General features: G+C 40.9%; 1 protein-coding gene across 1 annotated transcript in view; it reads left to right on the top strand.

Moving 5' to 3' along the window:
• LONP2 (lon peptidase 2, peroxisomal) overlaps positions 1-23,233 on the top strand; it is a 68,698-nt gene that overhangs the window by 31,941 nt on the left and 13,524 nt on the right. The window contains exons 9-11 of the mRNA XM_060787799.2: positions 10,378-10,528; positions 12,561-12,687; positions 14,773-14,906. Coding sequence (XP_060643782.2) covers positions 10,378-10,528; positions 12,561-12,687; positions 14,773-14,906 — 412 coding nt within the window. The remainder of the gene's footprint in view (positions 1-10,377; positions 10,529-12,560; positions 12,688-14,772; positions 14,907-23,233) is intronic.

The raw sequence follows: 23,233 nt of genomic DNA, 5'->3' as shown, positions 1-23,233 counted from the left end.
GTTAAGAACCACTGGCCTGATGCCTCCCTCCAACAGCTGGCAAAGCTGTTTTTGTGTTTCTGAGCAGGGATGAACCTTCTCAGTCTTACCTTTTGAAACCCAAGTGCCACTTTCCTAATTAATGCACTCCACTGTCACCAAGAAATACAATATCCCCTTTCTGTTAAATTGGCAGCAGAAGTGTGTAATAGCTTTAGCAGGGATTTCAAAATGGGTCTGGGTGAGAAGAAGGGGGAAAATATCATCACTTGGTAAAAGTGAGCTATTTTAGATTCATATAGCATTATAAGTTAATCTCGCTGTCCCCCCTTCCTTTCTTCCATGTGTTTTTAAAAAAGCTACAGTAATGAAAGCTAATTGAGATCGCTTTCTATTCTTGACAACTGTTCAATTTCAGTATGTGGATGAAGGATGCATAATTTTAATTAGCAGCACTCTTCTGGGCTATAATTCAAGCTGCCGAGCCAAAGAGTTGAATTGCTGCCATTATGGAAAGGATAAATTATTCTGACAGTGGCATGCAATTGCTTGGGCATCGTGGAGGTCCTGTCATGTATTATGTGAGAACTTTTTATGTCAAGGCCGCCTTCCTAATTGATCACGTGCAAAGCAAGAGAGCTCTAGAAATCAGGGGAGGAAAGTGGAAGGATCAGTGAGCGTGATGTTGGTGGGCGCCGATCATAGTATCATGTTAATGGAGTTAAGGTGATGACAGAAGAGGGAGTTGCCTTGCATATATATGCACAGAAGAAACCTCTGTCACAGCTGAGGTTTGTATAAGGAGGATTTCGCAATGCCATTGGGAGTCTGTCTTTAACCCTAGGCAATGTGTGTCTCTCTCTCTGGGTGTACATTAAATATAGACAAAATAGATATCAACAAATGTTGGGATGCAATAGCTTTATATATTTTCTAGGAGCCCCCAGTGGCACAGAGGGTTAAACCCCTGTGCCGGCAGGACTGAAGACAGACAGATCGCAAGTTCGAATCCGGGGAGAGCGCGGGAGAGTTCCCTCTATCAACTCCAGCTCTCCATGTGGGGACATGAGAGGTGGTAAAACACCAAAACATCTAAGCATCCCCTGGACAACATAATTGCAAACGGCCAATTCTCTCACACCAGAAACGACTTGCAGTTTCTCAAGTCGCTCCTGACACAACAAATATATATATATTTTCTGGTCAGAGGGCCTTTCTCTGTAGGAGATAAAATGGACAAAAACTTCCCAACATTTATTCCAGGTGTCTTATGATGCATGATGCGCATGTGTGAGTGAGGGAGAGGGTGCAAGGCTGGAGGGAGGCTCGTGCCAGCAAATCCCTTCAAGCCATGGGGGTTCTTTCTGGAAGGTTTGGCCCAATTCTGTCATTGGTGGGATTCAGAATGTTCTTTAATTCTGGGTGAACTATAAATCCCAGCAACTACAACTCCCAGGTGTCAAGGTCTAATTTCCCCCAAACTCCACCAGTGTTCACATTTGGGCATATTGAGTATTTGTGCCAAATTTGGTCCAGATCTATCATTGTTTGAGTCCACAGTGCTCTCTGGATGTAGGTGAACTACAACTCCAAAACTCAAGGTCAAAGCCCACCAAACCCTTCCAGTATTTTCTGTTGGTCGTGAGATTTCTGTGTGACAGGTTTGGTTCAAATCCATTGCTGTGGAGTTCAAACTTTATTTATTTATTTATTTTTATTTATTTATTTATTGTTATTTGTATACCGCCTTTCTCAGCCCACAGGCGACTCTTCGGTTGTAGGTTAACTATAAATCCCAACAACTACAACTCCCAAATGACAAAATCAATCCCCCCTCAACCTCACCAGTATTCAAATTTGGGCATATTGGATGTTGGTTCCAAATTTTGTCCAGTGAATGGAAGTACACCCTTCTTGTCAGATATTTACATTACAATTCATAACTGTAGCAAAATGACTGGTATGAAGTAGCGTCAAAAATAATGTTATGATTGGGGGTCACCACAACACGAGGAACTGTATTAAGGGGTCACAGCATTAGGAAGGCGGAGAAACACAGTTCTAGGTTCACATCAGAATCTTATCATTATTATTAGACCCACAGAATGACTGGACAATGCGATTGGAAAATACTTTTAGTAATGAGACACTGAGGACTTATGTTTTTACTGGTTTGATATGGTTTTATATTAATGTTAATTGTTTTTAATGGTAATTTATATTGTTGGAGCCACTGGTGGCGCAGTGGGTTAAACCGCTGAGCTGCTAAACTTGTTGACTGAAAGGTTGCAGGTTCAAATCCAGGGAGCGGCGTGAGCTTCCGCTGTCAGCCCCAGCTTCTGTCAATCTAGCAGTTCAAAAACATACAAATGTGAGTAGATCAATAGGTACCACTCCGGCGGGAAGGTAACGGTGCTCCATGCAGTCATGCTGGCCACATGACCTTGAAGGTGTTTACGGACAACGCCGGCTCTTTGGCTTAGAAATGGAGATGAGCACCAACCCCCTGGACTTAGTATCAGGGGAAACCTTTACTATTACCTTATGTTGTTGGGGGCATAGAATTGTCCCAACTGTAAACCGCCTTGAGTCACCTTCGGGCTGAGAAAGGCGGTATATAAATACGGTAAATCAATCAATCAATAAATGTCAGCACAAGAGACTTAAGAATTGAAGTCTTTCTCCTGGTGGTTATGATAAAGAAGGTGGGGAAAAATCATTATAATGACTTTCTCCACTGTAATTATGCAGGATAGTGTCTTCTCTCCCTGGTTATTGCTACCTACATCAAGGGACAGAATTTCCTGTTATGCAGAATACTCTGTCATGTCTCCAACAGTGCAAACCTGGACAAACTTCTAGCTAACTGGGTCAAGTTTTCTCATGAAGGTGGATCACCTTGTTTTTAGTATGAACAACAGAGGATTGGCCTGCTTTCAGATGTCATCTCAATCTAAGGCCAGACATATATTGTATGCAGTGACTCAAAGTTGTGCAACTGGCTCAAAGGCATGCAGGGATTAGGGAGTCTGCATTTTGCGGAAATTAAGGGTTCACAGTTTCAGACATGCTGGAACTCTTCTTTAATCAAACCAACACCCACTACTTAGATCTAATTTCACTCATTGCATTAATTACAAGGTTTCAGTTTCCATGCACTCTGTGATCCCTTTGAACGCCAGCCATGCTGCTTTCATATTAAAAGGGTTGAAACTCCCATGTGGAGTTTAGACTTCTTTCTGGAGAACTGTTTTGCTTTTCAGAAACAAATATTACTGGGAGGAGTTGTTTTAATGATGCTACATTATACCTCCATAAATCTTCGCTTGTTTACTCCATTCAGCTGAGTTCTGCTATTTCCTCCATACTACATCAGCTGGCTTTAGTGAATACTAGCTGCCCCCCTGCCACGCGTTGCTGTGGCCAAGCCTGGTGATCTGGAAAATAAAGTAATGAGAAAGTGTTGGTTTGTAATCTATGTAATGTCTTTATGTGTGAGGGTAAACAGTATTTCTTGCTGTTTCTTTGTCAGTGTTGATGTGGAAATTGTCTGGTTTGCCCACCCTGGAACACGCAACACGTAATTGTCCTTCTTTAGGGGTCCCTTTCAAATCTATGATAGTATATCTCTCTCTGTGTGAATCATATCTATCTATCGATCTATCTATCTATATCTATGACTGGATGGCTCTTTGTCAGGAGCGCTTTGATTATGTTTTCTTTCCCTAATGAAGGGAGTTGGACTGGGTGGGCTTAAGTATTTTCTGATGGTTATGGGTTCTGTGTGGGAAGTTTGCCCCAATTCTGTCGTTGGTGGGGTTCAGAATGTTCTGATTGTAGGTGAACTATAAATCCCAGTAGCTACAACTCACAAATGTCAAGGTCTATTTTCCCCAAACTCCACCTGTGCTCATATTTGGGCATATTGAGTATTTGTGCCAAAGTTTGGTCCAGATCCATCATTGTTTGAGTCCATAGTGCTCTCTAGATGTAAGTGAACTACAACTCCAAAACTCAAGGTCAATGCCCACCAAACCCTTCTAGCGTTTTCTGTTGGTCATGGGAGTCCTGTGTGCCAAGTTTGGTTCGATTCCATCGTTTATGGAGTTCAGAATGCTCTTTGATTGTAGGTGAACTATAAATCCCAGCAACTACAACTCCCAAATGACAAAAATCATAATTTTTTTGAGTGATGGTCACTCCTTGTGTTTTGAGACATTTTGTTGCCAAATTTGGTGTGATTTCGTTCATTGGTTCTTTTGTTTTTAAGGTACTCGTTATGCACAGAGCATTTATATATATATAGATTTCTGACATTGGAATGGGAGAATTAAAGAGAGCTTTGAAAGAACTGGGACATGGGCTCGCAAACCTGCAAATGAAGAGAACAGCAGTGTTTGCTGTATGCATTTAATATTAAGGAAAATCTTTGGTTGAAAAGAGAAAGCATACCACTGAGAAAGAGCACACAGATTTGCACTAATGTATAGACATAGTTGCAAATTTATACAATATACAATTGAACACTAAGAAAGCAAAAATAACAAAGATAGATGATTAGCATAACTTCAAAGAAGACTGTGAAAACACTGAAATGGTTCAGATTTTTCTATACTTTGGCTTAGTCATTGATCAGAATAAAAATGCAATCAAAAAATCAGAAGATTAGGACTTGGAACAGTGTTTCTCAACTTTCCTAAGGCTGCGGCCCCTTAATACAGTTCCTCATGTTGTGGTTAACCCCCAACTAAAAAATTATTTTCGTTGCTACTTCATAACTGTAATTTTGCTACTGCTATGTATCGTAACGTAAATATCTGATATGCAGGATGTATTTTCATTCACTGGACCAAATTTAGCACAAATACCCGATACGCCAAAATTTGAATACTGGTGGGGTTGGGGGGAATTGATTTTGTCATTTGGGAGTTGTAGTTGCTGGGATTTATAGTTAACCTACAATCAAAGAGCATTCGGAACTCTACCAAAGATGGAATCGAACCAAACTTGGCACACAGAACTCCCATGACCAAAAGAAAATACTGGCAGAATTTGATGGGCATTGACATTGAGTTTTGGAGTTGTAGTTCACCTACATCCAGAGCGCTCTGTGGACTGACACAATGATGGATCTGGACCAAACTTTGCACGAATATTCAATATGCCCAAATGTGAACACTAGTGGAGTTTGGGGAAAATAAACCTTGACATTTGGGAGTTGTAGTTGCTGGGATTTATAGTTCACCTACAATCAAAGAGCATTCAGAGCTCCACAAATGATAGAATTGGGCCAAACTTTCCATACAAACCCCCATGACTAACAGGAAATACTGTGTTTCTTGATGGTCTTTGGTGAGCCCTCTGACACCTCCTCACGCCCCCCCCCCCCCCCGGGTTCCCGATCCCCAGGTTGAGAAATGCTGCTCTACTGTGAGTAGGGTCAACACAGGAGGATTGAGATGGGACAAATAAGAGGAAAGATATAGTTCTCTTCATATATCAATCATTAAAAAAATGAAATGCAAACCATGTACCATGTATATGGGGGGCGGGGGGGGGGGGAGAGAAGAGGGTGGTAACAAAACCAGACAATGCCCTACACAACTGGCTGCTTTGGCTGCTAACACATGAATTGCTAGCTCTTATTCCAGTTGAGTGCCTGTTTGCAGGGATTTCCACTGAGGCTATTAAGAAGGAAATAGTAGGGTAATTTACCGTCCATTCGTGGATGAACAAGTGCCACGGATACAAACATTTACGCATTTCGTCTGCACTTATACCCTGTTAACCAACCGCAAAACACAATTGCCAAAGTCACTTGAGTAATAGGATGGCAATTAAAGCTAAATTAAAATGGGCACTCCAGACATGTACGCCTGTTGTAATTCAAGGTGAACTCGGGAAGCACAAGTGGCTAAATACACCACTTGTTTCAGTGGGTGAATTGCTGAAGAGAACATGAGGCTATTAGGTGGCCGGTTGCACAGAGTACAATACCAGACATTTCTCAAAGCTGATTTGCACATCAGGAGAAGTGCTGGAAGTCTAAACCTTCACCTCAGAAAGACTCTTAGCTGGATGATGTGCTCCATCTTGTTAGTAAACTGCTTTTAACAGAAAGGCAAAACCTAGAGACACAGACAGTCATATCCTCTTATTGTAGCTCAAATAAAGAGTACTAGGGCAACCAAAATATCTTATGGGCAGAAATACACCATCTGAAATACAGAACATGACAAAGTTTGGGTTTCCCCCCCTGAAAGACTCTGAAATGTAGTATAATGATGTTTTGGATCAGCCTCGATATATGCTAATGATAATTCTGTGTATGGCAAGCTGGAGAACCCCTTTCTCCCTGAGAGTTATGTTCAGTTACAGAGTTTTCAGGAGCTACCATATATTCCAGGGAACAAACATAGCAGCACATTTTAGCTTAGCTTTTACTGCCAGGAAACACAGCCCTAGAAGAGGCATCAAAAGCTAAGAGCCCACAAATGTTGGCATCACAGGGAAAAGGAAATGACTTCAGAGAGAACTGGGAGGGCCGAACCTCATCCCCAAAGTCTGAGGTTTCTGACTCCTGATATACAGAAAGCCAGATCATTTATTTCACAGAGTACAATCTATTATTCCTGAAGCTGCCAGGGGCAGTCTTCTGTTTAAGAGTATTCTTTACTTGATGGGCTTCTTAATTTAAATCTGTCTTATAGAGAACAAATTCTTATATAAGAAGGAAAAGCAAGAGCCTTGATGTTGCCCACTGGAACTTAAGAGCCTAAAGGGCAGAGTGAGCAGCAGGTACAAAAGTCACCTTCCGCCTCTAGGAAGTTGTATTACATTTCTATTTAAATTATATTGGGTTGTTGTAGGTTGTTCTAGAGGCATTCTCTCCTGACGTTTCACCTGCATCTATAGCAAGCATCCTCAAGAGATAGTGAGGTCTACCTCTGAGGATGCGCTCAGAGGTCTACCTCTGGGGATGCTTGCCAGAGATGCAGGCAAAACGTCGGGAGAGAATGTCTCTAGAATATGTCCATATAGCCCAAAAAAATCTACAACAACCCAGTGATTCTATCCATGAAAGCCTTCAACAATATATTACATTATATTGTTTCTTTTAATTGGCATCATTCAACTTATGTGGACCCTATGACTGAGAGACCTTCAAATCACTCTATCCCCAACATTAAAAAATGTTTAATATGTATTAATTTTAATTTTATTTTAATATTTTGGAATTGTATGTGTTTTAAGGCATTAAATAATTGCCTCTGTGTAAGCCGACTTGAGTCCCATTTGGGATAGAGAAAGGCGCAGTATAAATATGGTAAATAAATAAAATAAAATACTTCCCATCTCTCATTGCATAGGCTTAATTTAATGCTAAAGATGTATAGATAAAATGCTGGCATAATTTAAACCAGGGGTTCTCAAACTTTTTGTACAGAGGGCCAGGTCACAGTCCCTCAAACTGTTGGGGAACTGGATTATAATTTGAAGGAAAAAAACCCCACTATGAATGAATTCCTATGCACACTGCACATATCTTATTTGTAGTGACAAAAAAACAACAACTTAAAAACAATACTATAATAAAATGAAGAACATTTTTAACATATAAACTTATTAGTATTTCAATGGGAAGTGTGGGCCTGCTTTTGGCTAATGAGATAGGGTTGTTGTTGTTGTTGTTGTGTGATTTCAAATCATTTCAGACTGAGCGAGGGCTGGGTAAATGACCTTGGAGAGCCTTATCTGGGCTTTGGGCCTTAGTTTGAGGACTGCTGACTTAAACTAATCTTTTCAGAGTTGTGCAAAAAATATTTTGTATGTGTCAAGATTATTTAAATGTAGGAGTCTGTGTGGCGACACTTACAATCTTAGCCACTCTTCCAGTGTGTGTCCCTTGTTGTCTGTGGCTCAGAGAAAATCCCATGTGTATGCTGCTTTGATCCTGATGTTTTAAAATAGGAGTGTTTGACCTTTTTAGACCTAGGATCCACACGTAAATCCTGTAAACCTTTTAATTCTTTTAACACAGCTGTCCCCCATTCTGTCTCTCTTTTCCTCTCTCCCCATCCCTCTTTCTTGAGGCTCATCAACAGAACTCATTTCAATAGGTTGTGATCATAGGAAGATACTGTATACAAGCTCAAATTATTTGAATGTAACATCCTCTGATCAATAGTGCTTTTTCCAAGGTGTCAGGCAGATATCTTTCTCATCATTTGATGTCTAAGCCTATTATGCTAGTGATTGAGAATGAGCTGTGTGAAAACAAAACACATGTCCTGTTTCTGTTCTGACACCTTTTTGATTCTTTCTTTTGAGGGAATCTTAGGAATTGTTGTGCTGGATTTTCCAGAGCCTTATTGGCATGCTTACCCAACTTCTGATCTTAGCTTTGCATTCTGGAAGATATGGAGCAAGTGAGGTCCTGGACATTAAAGTGGTGGACAATCTTTATGTTAGTTAGTTAGTTTATTCAATGCTTAGACCATAGGCCTTTCACATACAAGGCAAGGCAAATAAATACATGAACACCAGATTATTAAATACAATATAAAATACACAATCTTTATAAACCTGTACCATACTTATACTACCCCTTGCATTCTCTTCTTCACTAATCACAACTTGGTATTCCTGTTTTCTCTTTCTTTTAAAGATAACTTTATTCCAGTGATCAGTTTCAACTTCACAATTCAAAAATTAAATACAGTTTTTAGAAAGACTCAATCTCTTTTGTTGTCAAAGGTTTTCATGGCCGGAATCATGGGTTGCTGAGTTTTCTGGGATGTATGGCCATGTTGCAGAAGCATTCTCTCCTGACATTTGACCCACATCCTAAATATCTCGGTGTCACCTTAGATCGAACACTAGCTTGTAGGAAACACTGCTTGAACACCAAGCACAAAGTAGCTGCACGCAATAACATCCTGCGGAATCTTACTGGCAGCACATGGGATGCAGACCCAAAATTAGTAAGAACATCAGCCCTGGCCTTGTCTTACATAACTGCTGAGTATGCCTGCCCTGTTTGGCATAGGTCTGCACATGCAAAGCAGGTGAACATAGCATTGAATGAAACATGCAGAGTAATCACAGGATGTCTTAAACCTACACTTGTTGACAAACTCTACAAGCTAGCTGGCTTGCCTCCCCCCCCCCCCCCCCCCGATGTGCGACGGGAAGTTGCTGCTAAATGTGAGAGAAATAAGGTTGAACACTGTGAAAGCCACCCACTCCATGGCTACCAGCCTCCTCTCAGTAGACTTGAAACAAGGAAAAGCTTTAGGAAAACTACCACTTTTCTTGGCGTCCCACCAGCAAAGCAAGGGTCTCCATCTGGGCAGCTAGACCAGGAAACCCCAAACCAAGATTGGGCAACTTGGGAGTCCCTGGACAGACTCAGAAGTGGAGTGGGCAGATCAAGACAACCTGGCAAAATGGCACTACCTAAAACAATCCCACACCTTATGTGACTGTGGAGCAGAACAGACAACTCTGTATGCTTGTCCACTGTGCTCTGCCTCATGTATAGAGGAAGAACTGTTGAAGGCTACAGACAATGCTATTGCTGTTGCCCATTTTTGGTCAAAAGATATTTAGCCACCTGCACTCCTTCTGTTTTGATCGATTTTATACTAATTTATGCAATGCTTTTGATACGAAATAAATAAATAACCCACATCTATAGCAGGCATCCTCAGAGGTTGAAGAGTCTGTTGGAAACTAGGCAAGTGGGGTTTATATATCTGTGTATAGTCTGACATGGTAGTTGTTAGAGTGGTCGGACTACACAGAGAAGCCATTGAAATCCACAAGCATGTGGACAATTTCAACAAAAAGAAACCATGAAAATGACAAAATCTGGCTACCAGTATTTTAAAAAAAACCTCTAAAATCAGGACAGTAAATAAACAGCAACACTCAAAAAGCAGGGGAATTCCAGACAAGGATCGATCAGGGTCATCTAACACCTCCCAACAAAGGATTCCCCCAGGTAGCAGCCAACCATGCTTTGAAGCTACAAGGCCATTCAGTGCTAATCAAGGTGGCCATTTGCAACATTCACACTTGCCTCAAGCAAACAAGAGTTCCTTCTCCCATCCTTGACATTCCTCAGATATATAAACCCTACTTGCTTCGTTTCTAACAGACCTCACAACCTCTGAGGATGCCTGCCATAGATGTGGGTGAAATGTCAGGAGGGAATGCTTCTGGAATATGGCCACACACCTCAGAAAACTCAGGGCAACTCAATCTCCTTTGCCATCATTTTGAAACTATTTTCTAAAGTATGTCTCTTTACTTAGAAGGACATTCCTGTCTCTGCTGAAGAATATGGCTGTGCAGATTGAACAGTCCAATTTCTTTTCTAATCTACTCTTTAAGGTCTTGGATCCAGAGCAAAACCATAGCTTCACCGATCACTACTTAAATGTAGCCTTTGACTTGTCTCAAGTCCTGTTCATTGCCACCGCTAACACTACAGCCACCATCCCGCCTGCTTTGTTGGACAGAATGGAGATCATTCAGGTTCCAGGTAATGACAAAGAGTCTAAAACAGTAATGTCTTTCGCCATTGGTTATAACACTGTAGAAGCGCTTTTACTGTGATAGATCTAAATGTTTCTGGCATGATAGGCGTGATACCAGGGCTACCGTTCAGTGACAGCCTACATGCTTTAGGGAACCTTCCAAGTATTTTCAGTCACAGTTTTTGTTTCTATGCCAGTAATTTACCGTCATGGTTAGAGGATCAGAGCTTGATTGAGTCTGAATTTATGTTTTTATACATGCATGTGTCTTATTTTATTGTATTTTATATTGTGTTCACTTTTATGTTTGTTTTTAGGCACTTTGTGCCATTGGTAAGCCACCCCAAGTCCCTTTGTGGAGATGGTAGAGGAATATAAGAATAAAGTTGTTGTTGTTATTCATTTATTTACGTGATTTATATGCCGCCCTTCTCACCCTGAAGGGGACTCAGAGCATATAATAATAATAATAATTATTATTATTATTATTATTATAATTATTATTATTATTATTATTATTATTATTATTCACTTTATTTATAACCTGCCACCATCTCCCCAAAGGGGACTCAGGGCGGCTAACATGAGGCCAAGTCCAAAATAACACAACATAATAAACACACAATAAAAAATACATCATAACAAAGTATGAAATAACAAAATCAACAAAATAAAGCAGCATAGTAAAACCAGACACAGAGGGCGGGCCAAATGTAAGAGATAAAATATTAAAAAGTTAAAACCCTGAGTGAGATAGGGATAAAAGTGCATTTGTAGGAGAGGAGCCCAACAGGGAGGAATCATGAGGTTTAGCCATTTTGCGGTGGGGGGGGGAGAGATGCTTTATTCTGAGGAGAGCTGTAGGCTAAGACAACCAGATGGGTTGAGTGGTCATTCTTACATGTCATATGTACATAAAATATACTATATTATTAGTATAGTACAAATACATCATTCATAATATTAGTGTTATATAATATTATATTGTTGCTGGGGCTCTGATGTCGCAGGAGACAAGATGGAACTGTCTTCTTGGCTCCCTATTACTACTACTACTACTACTACTACTCAATTGGAACCCAAGGGCTGAGTTCAGTTTTCAAAATTCTTAAAAGGCACTGTTAATTTATAGGCAATGAAAAAAGGTGAAACCAAAAATAATAGCACATTTTAGTGTACATCTCTTACCGACAGCAGCTGAATCTTGGGAAAGGCATTTCAGCCTTTAAAAAGAAGGGGAACACTCAAAAACAGGAGAACTCCAGACAAGAAACAATCAGGGACAGCTAATCACCTCTCAGCAAAGGATTCCCCCAGGCAGTAAGAAGCCACACCTTGAAAATGCTAGGCCATTAAATGGTAATCAAGGTGACCAGTTGAAACACTCACACCTACCTCCAACAGACAAGAGTTCTTTCTTCCACACTGGACTTTCCACGGATATATAAACCTCATTTTCCTAGTTTCCAACAGACCTCAAAACCTCTGAGGATGTCTCCCATAGATGCAGGTGAAACATCAGGAGAGAATGCTTCTGGAACATGGACAAAAAACTTACAACAACCCAGTGATTCCAGTCATGAAAGCCTTCAACAATACAAAAATAAGGGATATTGTACACAAGCTAGGTAACCATCAAACTACACTTCTATGGAGAAGGAGATCTACCCATCCAAGGAAGCCCAGAAGACTGGATTCACATCAGGGGAAAGTTGGATTTGGCCTCAAATGGGGAGCAAGTCTTAAATTTTCCACCATTGTTAGTTTTCTTTACCATAGGTTATGATGGTAGGCAACCTAGAGCTGTGATAGATCAAAATATTCAATAGATATCAGGTTGCCTAACCCTTCCAGACCAAGTGGATCAAAAGAGTCACAATGGAGGATCTAGTGATTCCCACAGACAACATTTTAATCAAATCAGTGAATAATCAAATCTACAAAAGTCAAAACTGTGTATGTATGGTATGATATAGCAACGTTTCTTGCTCCCCCCATGTTATCACCTAGTTCTGATATGAGACTATTGTTTCAAAGGATACACGCAGGAGGAGAAGCTGGAAATTGCACACCGTCATTTGATTCCAAAGCAACTTGAACAGCATGGACTAACACCTCAGCAGATTCAAATCCCCCAAGATACAACTCTGGCAATCATCACTCGGTAATGTTTTTGCTTTTTGTGCTGTTCCTAAATTCTATCCTGAATTTTTAAGAATTGTAATTTTTCCAAGCTGAGGGGGGACTTAAGTCATTAGGACTTTAAATCATGTCTTTGTCAGTGACAGGTGGATGGAAAAGGATGAAGAAACAGAGAACAAAGACACACAGCCTTAAGTACACCTAGTGCTTGGGTCTGCACTGCTAGATGTTGTATTTTTCTTTTAGCGCAAGGTGGGTTTTCAAGATGAAGCCCCTTCCCAAGATCAGAACAAAGGAATCCTTTGAGTTACACTTGCCTGCACATTGTGGATTTATTTATTTATTTATTTACAACATTTATATGCCACCCTTCTCACCCCAAAGGGGACCCAGACCAGCTTACAAGACATATATACATAGAATATATTATGTTATTAGCATAGTACAATATCAGTATTATATATTACTATACTGTCCTATACCATTATATTGTAATATTATTAGTAATATTACATGTAATACAAAAATATAATTATAGTATCATATTATTATTAGTATTATATAGTATTACATTATAATATTATAAATATTATATGTATATTCAATATATTACATTACATTATATTATTAGCATAATACAGGAGACAAGGTTGAACTGTCTTCTTGGCCCCTCTCTCTTCACTTTTGATGTTTGTGAATTTGCTTATTCAAATTTGATGAAAATATTCTAAGAATTTCTGTGTCCTCCAGTGCAATTCTGTGATTGGTTTTGAGGGCAAGTTAACTATAGAGCCATAGAGCTCTGAAATTCCTAGAGGGGTGTTCTCTCAGGTAAAAGCCCAGCAATGCCATTATTTGCAGTTTTTAACTTTCATGGGGTCCTGTGATTGTATACTCCTAAGCAAGGTTGGCCTTCTGAAATTTTCAGGATGATATGCATAGGTTTAGGAAAATTGTAGTTCCCTCTTTCCTCCCTCATGGCTGAGAGAAGAGAAAAGTTCAAAGTTGTCTTTACCCAATAACTCGGGCCAAGGGACAGTACCTTTATCCCAGGAGCTTCCCAGAAAACAAGAGGGCGGCTAGACACCATTCCTTGTAAACGTAGAAACAGTCACTGCAAATGGCAAAAAAGTGAGATTTTCAAGTGTGGGAATATCCCAATTCTGAGCCGAATATACAGATTTTCGCATGTCTGTATGTCCCTGCATTTGGAAATCATGGGATTTTTTTAATCTAGGTCAGTTCCTAGGTTTTAAATGTTTGTTCTTAATTGGTTGGTTCCTAAAAAAAATGACAGTTGAGTAGAATGCAAAAAATGGTTTGTGTGCCAGAAACTTCATGAAATGTGTGGAGGGCACATTTTCTCTGGCCAGGACGAAGTTGTGCCCCCCTATTCAACGTACATCTTTTCACAATCAGAGCAATCAGGAACAAACATATAGAACCCAGGAACAACACCCTGTTTGCACAGTTGGGCCTGCACCTTATATAACCTAGGAACTGAACTTATACAATTATTCACATCTTTTTTTTTAACCCACTGAAATTTCTGGTGAAAGTCCCATGGTGGCCATCTTGGGAGCCTCTAAGTCCCACAAGAAAGCAGCAAGTGTGGACAACAGGGGCAGAAATCTCGGGACCAACAGGTCTGTATGTGGACCTCTTCTGAAGTCTCGGGATTTTTTTTCCCCCTGATTAAAACCCACGATTTGCTGCTGTCTGGAAGCGCCCTAAGTGCAATACATCTATGAAATAAACGTTCAAACCAAACTAGAACACATATAGTGGAGTTTAACAAATGTGTGTAAGTGGGGGGAATCCCAGTTACTACACTTCTCACCTATCTTTTGCAAACACAACACATTACATACAATGGCACAACTCATCCATTCTTTTTCTTGAGATGTGGATGCTGATTCCTTGAGCCCATCAGGCATCCTTTGCATGTCTCTCTTTCCTTTTTCATCATCCTCAGCAGTTTACTTGCCAAACTCAGAAATATGTCTTGGTGTATCTAATAAAACTCACAGATTAAGCCCAGGCTTTCCAGTTCATGTCTCTTTAGATGGATGCTAAAAGGCTAACCTTGGCTGCTGCTCTGTGCTAGATACACCCGGGAGGCAGGAGTCCGCTCCTTGGATCGCAAATTTGGAGCCATTTGCCGAGCGGTTGCTGTGAAAGTGGCAGAAGGCCAGCATAAGGAGACAAAGCCAGACCGCTCCGAAGTGCCAGAAGGAGGAGGTTTGTGTGCCTTTTCCATCCTTCTGCTGATTGCCAGTTCTTGCCAGCTCTCTAGCTTGGAAGGTTGCCCAAGAAGGGGGCCAGGGCCATGTTTGGGTTTTTAGATTTGCATTTGTTTTGTCCTTTACTGAGATAAATATATGGAGTTGCACTACTGTCATTCCTTTCCCATATGAGAAAAATTCATTGGATAGTTCAAGAGAATCTGAATTGAGTTTTTGTTTTAATGATGTGCAATGAGGGTGGAATTGCTGAGCTCAGTTTTAGCCCTAGGAGAGACTGTGGATTTCCAGGGCATGCTGAAGACAGTGCCACCTGTCTTTGCCTTGTTGTTCTCCCCCTTGGCAACCACTCCTCTGAAAGGTAAGCTATTGCCCATAGAAAGAAGTGTGCCATCACTAAGTTCCATTTGACTAGATATTTCACAAATCTGAGCTTTGTCATGTGTCATTAGAGCAGATCTTGGGAAAGCTAGAAGATTGGAATACAGCTGTAGGAATGGCTCTAGCACAACATGTTAATCGCCAGCTGCAGTAAATCTTGCCAACTGAAAGGTTGACAGTTCAAAGCTCGAGTCAGAGTGAGCTCCTGGTTTTTAGCCCAGCTTCTGCCTACCTAGCAGTTTCAAAAACAGCGATGTGAGCAGATAAATAGGTACCACTTAAGCAGGGAGGTATTTAAGACATACAAAAGGAAATGCCAGAAAAATGCTGGAGATTTGATCAAGGAGGAAGTTTATGAGCATAGCTCTTTGGCAGGGAAAGTGTAGCAACAGCACCCCCCTCCCCCTGTGGCCAGAACCGAACACAGCCTCCAAGATGCCAAAGATGGAAAGCCTCTATATAGCCTCTAAATAGAGAGATAGATAGATAGATAGATAGATAGATAGATAGATAGATAGTAGAGTCTCGCATATCCAACATAAACGGGGCGGAAGAACGTCAGATACACGAAACTGTCGGATAATACGGAGTCTCCTACTGTTACTTGTTCAACGTGGTACTAGACACCTAGAATACTAACAACAGGGACTCAAAGGGTTAAGGCAAGGCAATGCCACAGGGCTAGAGGGCCCAGCAGGAAGTGCCCAGATGTGGAAGAGGAGTGTGGAAATCACAGAGGGAAGGAGGGAGGATGCTTCCGCCCCGGTCCTGCCTCTTTCCTCCCTTTCTTCCCTCCTCCTCCTCCTTGTCTTGCCTTTTCCACTTATTGGGAATGGAGAGAAAGTTGGGGAGCACTCCTTTTATTGAAGGGGAAATGCTGGAGGAAAAGGAGGGGTGTCGGATAAGTGTGTCAGATAAGACGGAATATCGGATAAGTGAAGGCCGGATCAGCAAGACTCTACCATGCCTCTATCTATGTCTCTGTCTTATCAGTGTATAACAGCATTGAATGTTTGCCATATATGTGTATCTGAGAAAATACTCAAGATGCTCTTGTAAGGTTAAAAAAAGGGGGGGTGGGTGTGAAAGGAAGGGTTAAATTTATTTTTCCTCAATCTCCATTTTGTGGTAGGAAAGGTGTTAGATGAAAGCAGATTACCTAAATATCAGTAGAAGAGCCCACAAGCCTGACTCTCAAGGGATGTAAGACCATTCTTTCTTATTATGATGTTTATATTCAGAACTAGCTGTCCCCTGCCATGCATTGCTGTGGCCCAGTCTGGTGATCTGGAAAAGTAATGAGCAAGTGTTGGTTTCTAATATATGTTATTTCTTTATGCTTGTGGGTAAACAATATTTCTTGCTGTTTCTTTGTCAGTGTAAATGTGGACATTGTCTGGTCTGCCTACTCTGGAACATGCAACATAGAATTGTCCTTCTTTAGGGGTCCCTTTCAAATCTAGGATACTATCTCTCTGTGTGTGTGAATCATATCTTATCTATATCTATGGCTGGATGGCTCTTTGTCAGGATTTGATTATGTTTCCTTGCCCTTGAGAAGGGAGTTGGATTGGATGGCCTTAAGTATTTTCTGTTTGTCATGGGGGTTCTGTGTGGGAAGTTTGCCCAAATTCTGTCATTGGTGGGGTTCGGAATACTCTTTGATTGTAGGTGAACTATAAATCCCAGTAACGACAACTCCCAAATGTCAAGGTCTATTTTCTACAAACTCTATCTATGTTCATATTTGGCCATATGGAGTATTTGTGCAAAGTTTGGTCCAGATCCGTGGATATAGGTGAACTACAACTCCCAAACTCAAATTCAGTGCCCACCAAACCCTCCCAATTTTTTTCTGTTGGTCATGGGAGTTCTGTGTGCCAAGTTTGGTTCAATTCCATTGTTGGTGGAGTTCAAAATGCTCTTTGATTGTAGGTGAACTACGAATCCCAGCAGCTACTACTCCCAAATCACAAAATCATTTTTTTAGTGATGGTCACTGCTTGGGTTATTAGGTGTCTTGTGGCCAAATTTGGTGGCAATTCGCCCAGTGGTTTTTGAGTTATGTTAATCCCACAAACTAACATTACATTTTTATTTATATAGCTGTTGAATAAGCTTGCAGGGAAGCATGTGTGCACCCTTCTTAAGAAGAAGTCCTTCAGTGTTTCCATTGGTCACACATGCCATAAACATCCTACACACAAATGATAATCTGGGATTCCAAACTCGCTAATCATTCAGATGGCCCTGTGTTGGCTGGCAGACTTTACTGTGACTAATTAGCAGTAATTTCTTGTCTGGATGGAAAACTAGGAGGCGTTTTGGAGAACTCCGCAGCATTGTCTGCCACAGAGGGTTAGAAGAATATTTTCCCTGAGATTTGTACAGTGTGGGAGAACCTTCAAACCTCCCTTCACTTCATTTCCATGCTTCTTTAAATGAAAAAAAAGAGAACATTTTAATTGGTAGCAGTTGTTGATACAGTGGTTGCCAGTGATGGGCCTTGTGCCAATTTCTTTTCAGATCAGAGAACTTGCCTTTCTCTCTCTTTTCTTCTCTCTCCAAAGTAGCATTAGAGATAAAATGAAAATATGCATCTAAATCATTCAATTATAACATACTTTTGATATCTCCGCATGGCAAGCAAGCTCAAATGTTGACACCTTTCTGGTATCGGAAATCACCATTTTTCCAGAAAGTATATGAAGTTGAAATGCATTTAAAAATCATTTTTGACAAGGCTGCACAGATGTGGTCTAAGATTCATTACCCCAAACTGAGAAGTATATGGGAATACCTCAACTATGGCCACGTGACTATTTTTGCATACCCAATGCAACTTTGGTATGAAAGGGAGGGTAAAAATTAGATTAAAATCTGCTAGTAGATCTCCAGCTGTTTTGTAATAGTTCAGCAAAAGGTAGATAGAGCTGGGTTGTTGTTGGTTTTTTCGGGCTGTATGGCCATGGTCTAGTGGCATTCTCTCCTGACATTTCGCCTGCATCTATGGCAAGCATCCTCAGAGTTAGTGAGGATGCTTGCCATAGATGCAGGCAAAACATCAGGAGAGAATGCCTCTAGAACATGGACATATAGTCTGAAAAAAGCTACAACAACCCAGTGATTCCAGCCATGAAAGCCTTCTACAATACGTAGATAGAGCTTTTCCTGTCATGGGCAACCAATTGGAGCTTTGTAAACAAGTCTGACTTACTTACTTAGGTGATCCCTCGTAGCTTGAGGATGATGGTCTTAGTGGTGGTCCATAAGTGGCTGTGGAGCCCTATTCTTGATCCGCATGTTCTCCCACAATGAGGACATCGGTTTCCAGGTGGAAGGTGGTCCTAGTCAGGATTTGCTTGACGCACCTTCTTCTTGGCACGTTTCTCCCTTTCGCCCTCCATTCGTGCCACTTCACAATATGCAGCACTGCTGGTCACAGCTGACATCCAGTTAGAGTGCTCAAGGGCTAGGACTTCCCAGTTCTTTGTGTCTAAGCCACAGTGTTTAAGGTTGGCTTTAAGCCCATCTTTAAATCTATTTTCCTGTCCACCAACATTACATTTGAGTTGGGAGTATAGTAACTGCTTTGGGAGATGGTGATCGGGCATTCAGACAACATGGCCAGTCCAGCGGAGTTGATGGCATATGAGCATTGCTTCAGTGCTGGTGGTCTTTGCTTCTTCCAGCATGCTGATGTTTGTCTGCATGTCTTTCCAAGAGATTTGCAGGATTTTTTGGAGGCAATGCTGATGGAATCGTTCTAGGAGTTGCATGTGACGTCTGTAGACAGTCCACATCTCGCAGGCGTATAGCAGGGTTGGGAGGACAATAGCTTTGTAAACAAGCACCTTGGTCTCCCTACGGATGTCCCTGTCCTCAAACACTCTCTGCTTCATTTGGAAAAAAAGCTGCACTCGCAGAGCTCAGGCGGTGTTGTATTTCAGTGTCAATGTTGAATTTTGTGGAGAGGTGGCTACCAAGGGAGTGGAATGGTCAACATTTTCTAATGTTACACCATTAAGCTGTATTTCTGGCATTGGAGAGGAATTGACTGGTGACTGCTGGCTGCTGGAAGAGCACTTGGGTTTTCTTGATGTTCAATGAGAGGCAACACTGATGGAATCGTTCTAGGAGTTGAGTTTGATGTCTGTAGACCACGTTTCGCAGGCATAGAACAGGACTGGGACTACTCTTATGGTATGGTAGAAGAGGGCCAAAAATATTTTTTTTAAAAACCCACCTTGTATGTGAAATGACTCAGTTGTGCTTTTATATGGCAGAAAGTAGAGCTCAGACTATCAGACAGTGCACAACCCTTGGCTACACAACAGTGAAGAGAGCAAGTGAAGAGGAAGAGGATGGCAGTTAGGGCCCTGGCGGACTACTGGGAGCAGGCAGTGGCACGAATATGACAAGAGAAAGATGAAATGACATGACAATAAAGTTAGGGAGGATAAATTATTCCACCCACCAAATCAGCTTGAAAACGTTACTGTTTGGAAAATTCCCAGAGCCTCCAACTAGGATTGGAGAAAGAGAAAGTGTCAGAAACCTGGAGCCTAATGACAGCTTTGGTGACTTCGCCTAATAGCTATGCTGCTTAGAAATTCTGGAAGTGGTCGCCCAAAAGTAAAATGTCCATGTTGTGTCCACTCCTGCATGCATGTGCAAGTACATATATGCTACATCAAACACATAGCAACATATAATTCCAGTCAACACAGTAGGCCCCACCCTAAAAACATCCCTACATCCAGTGCTGTTATTCCAGTTTATATAATAGCCCCCAAAGCCTCTTTGATTAAGAAAGGACATTTTAGTTTCCTAAGGTTTATCTGTGGAAGGATCTGAAAGCTCTTCCCTTCACATGATACACTCGCTTGTTTACTATTACACACAGAACAAAAGAGTGTCTGTCTTCCGCATGCCAGAGAATCCAGCAAAGAAGCTATTTACGGGTGTTAAAATTAGAGCTGGAAACTGCTGCCAGCTAGGAAAGTAATAAGGGATCCGAATGCTTCCAAATGGTGTAAAACTCAAGGTTTTGTTTTCCTGGAGGAAACCCAAAAGTACTGAGCTGCGAACAGTTGTCTTTGTGTGGCCCAAATTGGCAGCGGGTAAAACAGTGCATAATAAAAGAAAGCCGAGAAGACAAGATGGGGAGAGTCTTGTCTTCTCTTCTGCCATCTTGTCAAAAGACACTGGGTTTTGTTTTGGAAAAATGAGAGAGGAGAAGGGCAAATGTCTTGGGTACAATGTGGTAGTGAATCAGGCTGTTTGGCGTACCGGAGTGAGGCCTCTCTGGTCATAAGCCATCAGGCTGAAGGGAGCCCACCAGCCTTGTATTGTGGGTTGTCGCATCCCTGCAAACTTCCTGGTGTCTTCAGTTTCTGAAATCCAAGATGCTTATTGAGCTGTCAGTATCTTGCCACATTTAGCTGGTGGATCCCTTCATCTTGGATGACAGTGTACAGAGGGTCTCATCTGAGAATTTAGGACACAGCAAGATAATATACTGAACTTTCAGTATCCAGATCAACACAGAAGGTATTCAAAGATGTAGTTGTGTTACTCTGTATCTATATAAATAAAAATGTAATGTTTGTTTGTGGGATTAACATAATTCAAAAAACACTGGATGAATTGACACCAAATTTGGACACAATACATGTACCAGGCCAACAAGTGACCATCACTCATAAAAACACTGAAAAACACAGCAGAAGAAACTTAAAAGCCCCAAAAATAAAAATACATTACTACGCTTGCGCAAAACCACACACATGTATATGCAAACACACATATAGACACATATACAGAAATATACTGAACTTTCAGTATCCACATCAACACAGAGGTATTCAAAGATTTAGTTGTGTTACTCTGTATCTATATAAATAAAAATGTAATGTTTGTTTGTGGGATTAACATAACTCAAAAATCACTGGACGAATTGACACCAAATTTGGACACAATACATGTATCAGGCCAACAAGTGACCATCTATATCGGATCCTCAAACTTTTTGAACAGAGGGCCAGGTCACAGTCCCTCAAACTGTTGGAGAGCCGGATTATAATTTTGAGAAAAATGAATGAATTCCTATGCACAGTGCACATATCTTATTTGAAGTGCAGAAACACTTTAAAACAATACAATAATTAAAACGAGGAACAATTTTTACAAATATAAACGTCTTAGTATTTCAATGGGAAGTGTGGGCCTGCATTTGGCTGTTGAGATAGGGTTGTTGTTGTGTACTTTCAAGTCGTTTCAGACTTAGGTTGACCCTGAACAAGGGCCGGGTAAATGACCTTGGAGGGCCGTATGCAGCCCTCAGGCCTTAGTTTGAGGACCCCTGATCTATATAAATAAAAATGTAATGCTCGTTTGTGGGATTAACATAACACAAAAACCACTGGATGAATTGACACCAAATTTGGACACAATACACCTCTCTAGCCAACAAGTGACCATCACTCAAAAATACTGAAAAACACAGCAGAAAGGACTTTAAAAGCCAAAAAACAAAAAATACATTACAACGTATGCGTAAAACCACATATACACACATACACACAAAAATATATACACACATAAAACACATATATACAGACTGGGCCACAGCAGTGTGTAGCAGGGGATGGCTAGTCACTCATAAAAACACTGAAAAACACAGCAGACGAGACTTTAAAAGCCAAAAAAAAAAAAAAATTACAACGCATGCACAAAACCACACACACACACACCTATATGCAAACACACATATATACACAAATATATATACACACAAAACACATATACACAGACTGGAACACAGCGAAGCGTGGCAGGAGACGGCTAGTCAGAATATAAAGTAGTGTTGTAGCACTTTTGAGACTGAGGCTGCATCTACAGTGTATAGCTAAAGCAGTTTGATACTGCTACTGCCATCGCTTAATGCTATGGACACGTGGAGAGGGCCAAAGAGTGCTAAGTGTCTCACCATAGCATTGAACCATACCCATTAAAGTGGCATCAAACTGCATTCATTCTACACTGCTTTACTTACTGAGGCGATCCCTCGTTGTCTGAGGATGATGGCCCTCCAAGTGTAGTGTCTTGGTGGTGGGTCTGCAGCTGACTTTAGAGCCATATTCTTGACCCATATGTTCTTCCATGATGAGGACATCAGTTTCAGGTGATTCCAGTCTGGGTTGGCTTGACGTGCCTTCCTCTTGGCACGATTCTCCCTTTCGCCCTGCTGATGGGCCTTGAAAGGAAGAAGTTCATAACATAGGCTTCCCTAGGTTCAGTCTATTTCTTAATATCTGACAATGACTGAGTGTACCAAAGCTTGCACTGAGTTTTTTTCTGCTCCGTTTCAAACGTGCCACTAGATTTCTTTCACCACAGAAGGTAGTTGATTTAACAAACAGTGCTTTTTCTTCTCCTTGGCCTCCAGGGAAATAGAGACGGGAGAGAGACCAGACAAATGGCATGTTTTGAGTTGTGCTAGGCAAGACCTAAATGGTTTGATCCTTTTAAATATAATCAGGGTCAAGTAAGACTAGATCTGCATTCTAGTGAAATTGGCATTCCTGTTTCTGTTGCAAGATACGATTTCTCTTTTCAAAATGGATTCATAAGTTATATAGGCCTAATTTTGGCTTTTGGGCAAAACATGAGTCTCCATTCCAAGTGAAACCTCCATCTTGAGTACTTGTTATGTCCTTTCTTATTGTTTTCAACATATGGTGACCTTAACTAAGGCAAACCTAACACAGGATTTGCTTGGCAAGATTCATTAGAGAGGGTTGCCTTTGCCATTCTCTGAAGCTGAGAGAACATGACTTACTGCCCACTGTGATCAATTTTATGTGTTTAAATATTGTGATTTTATACTGTTTATGTGTTTATTTATATTGGTGCTTGTATTTTATTTTTATCTTCTTTATA

The sequence above is a fragment of the Anolis sagrei genome, chromosome 8 (genome assembly GCF_037176765.1).
Source record: "Anolis sagrei isolate rAnoSag1 chromosome 8, rAnoSag1.mat, whole genome shotgun sequence".
In the NCBI taxonomy this organism is placed as follows: domain Eukaryota; kingdom Metazoa; phylum Chordata; class Lepidosauria; order Squamata; family Dactyloidae; genus Anolis; species Anolis sagrei.
This window is presented reverse-complemented; position numbering and strand designations above follow the sequence as displayed.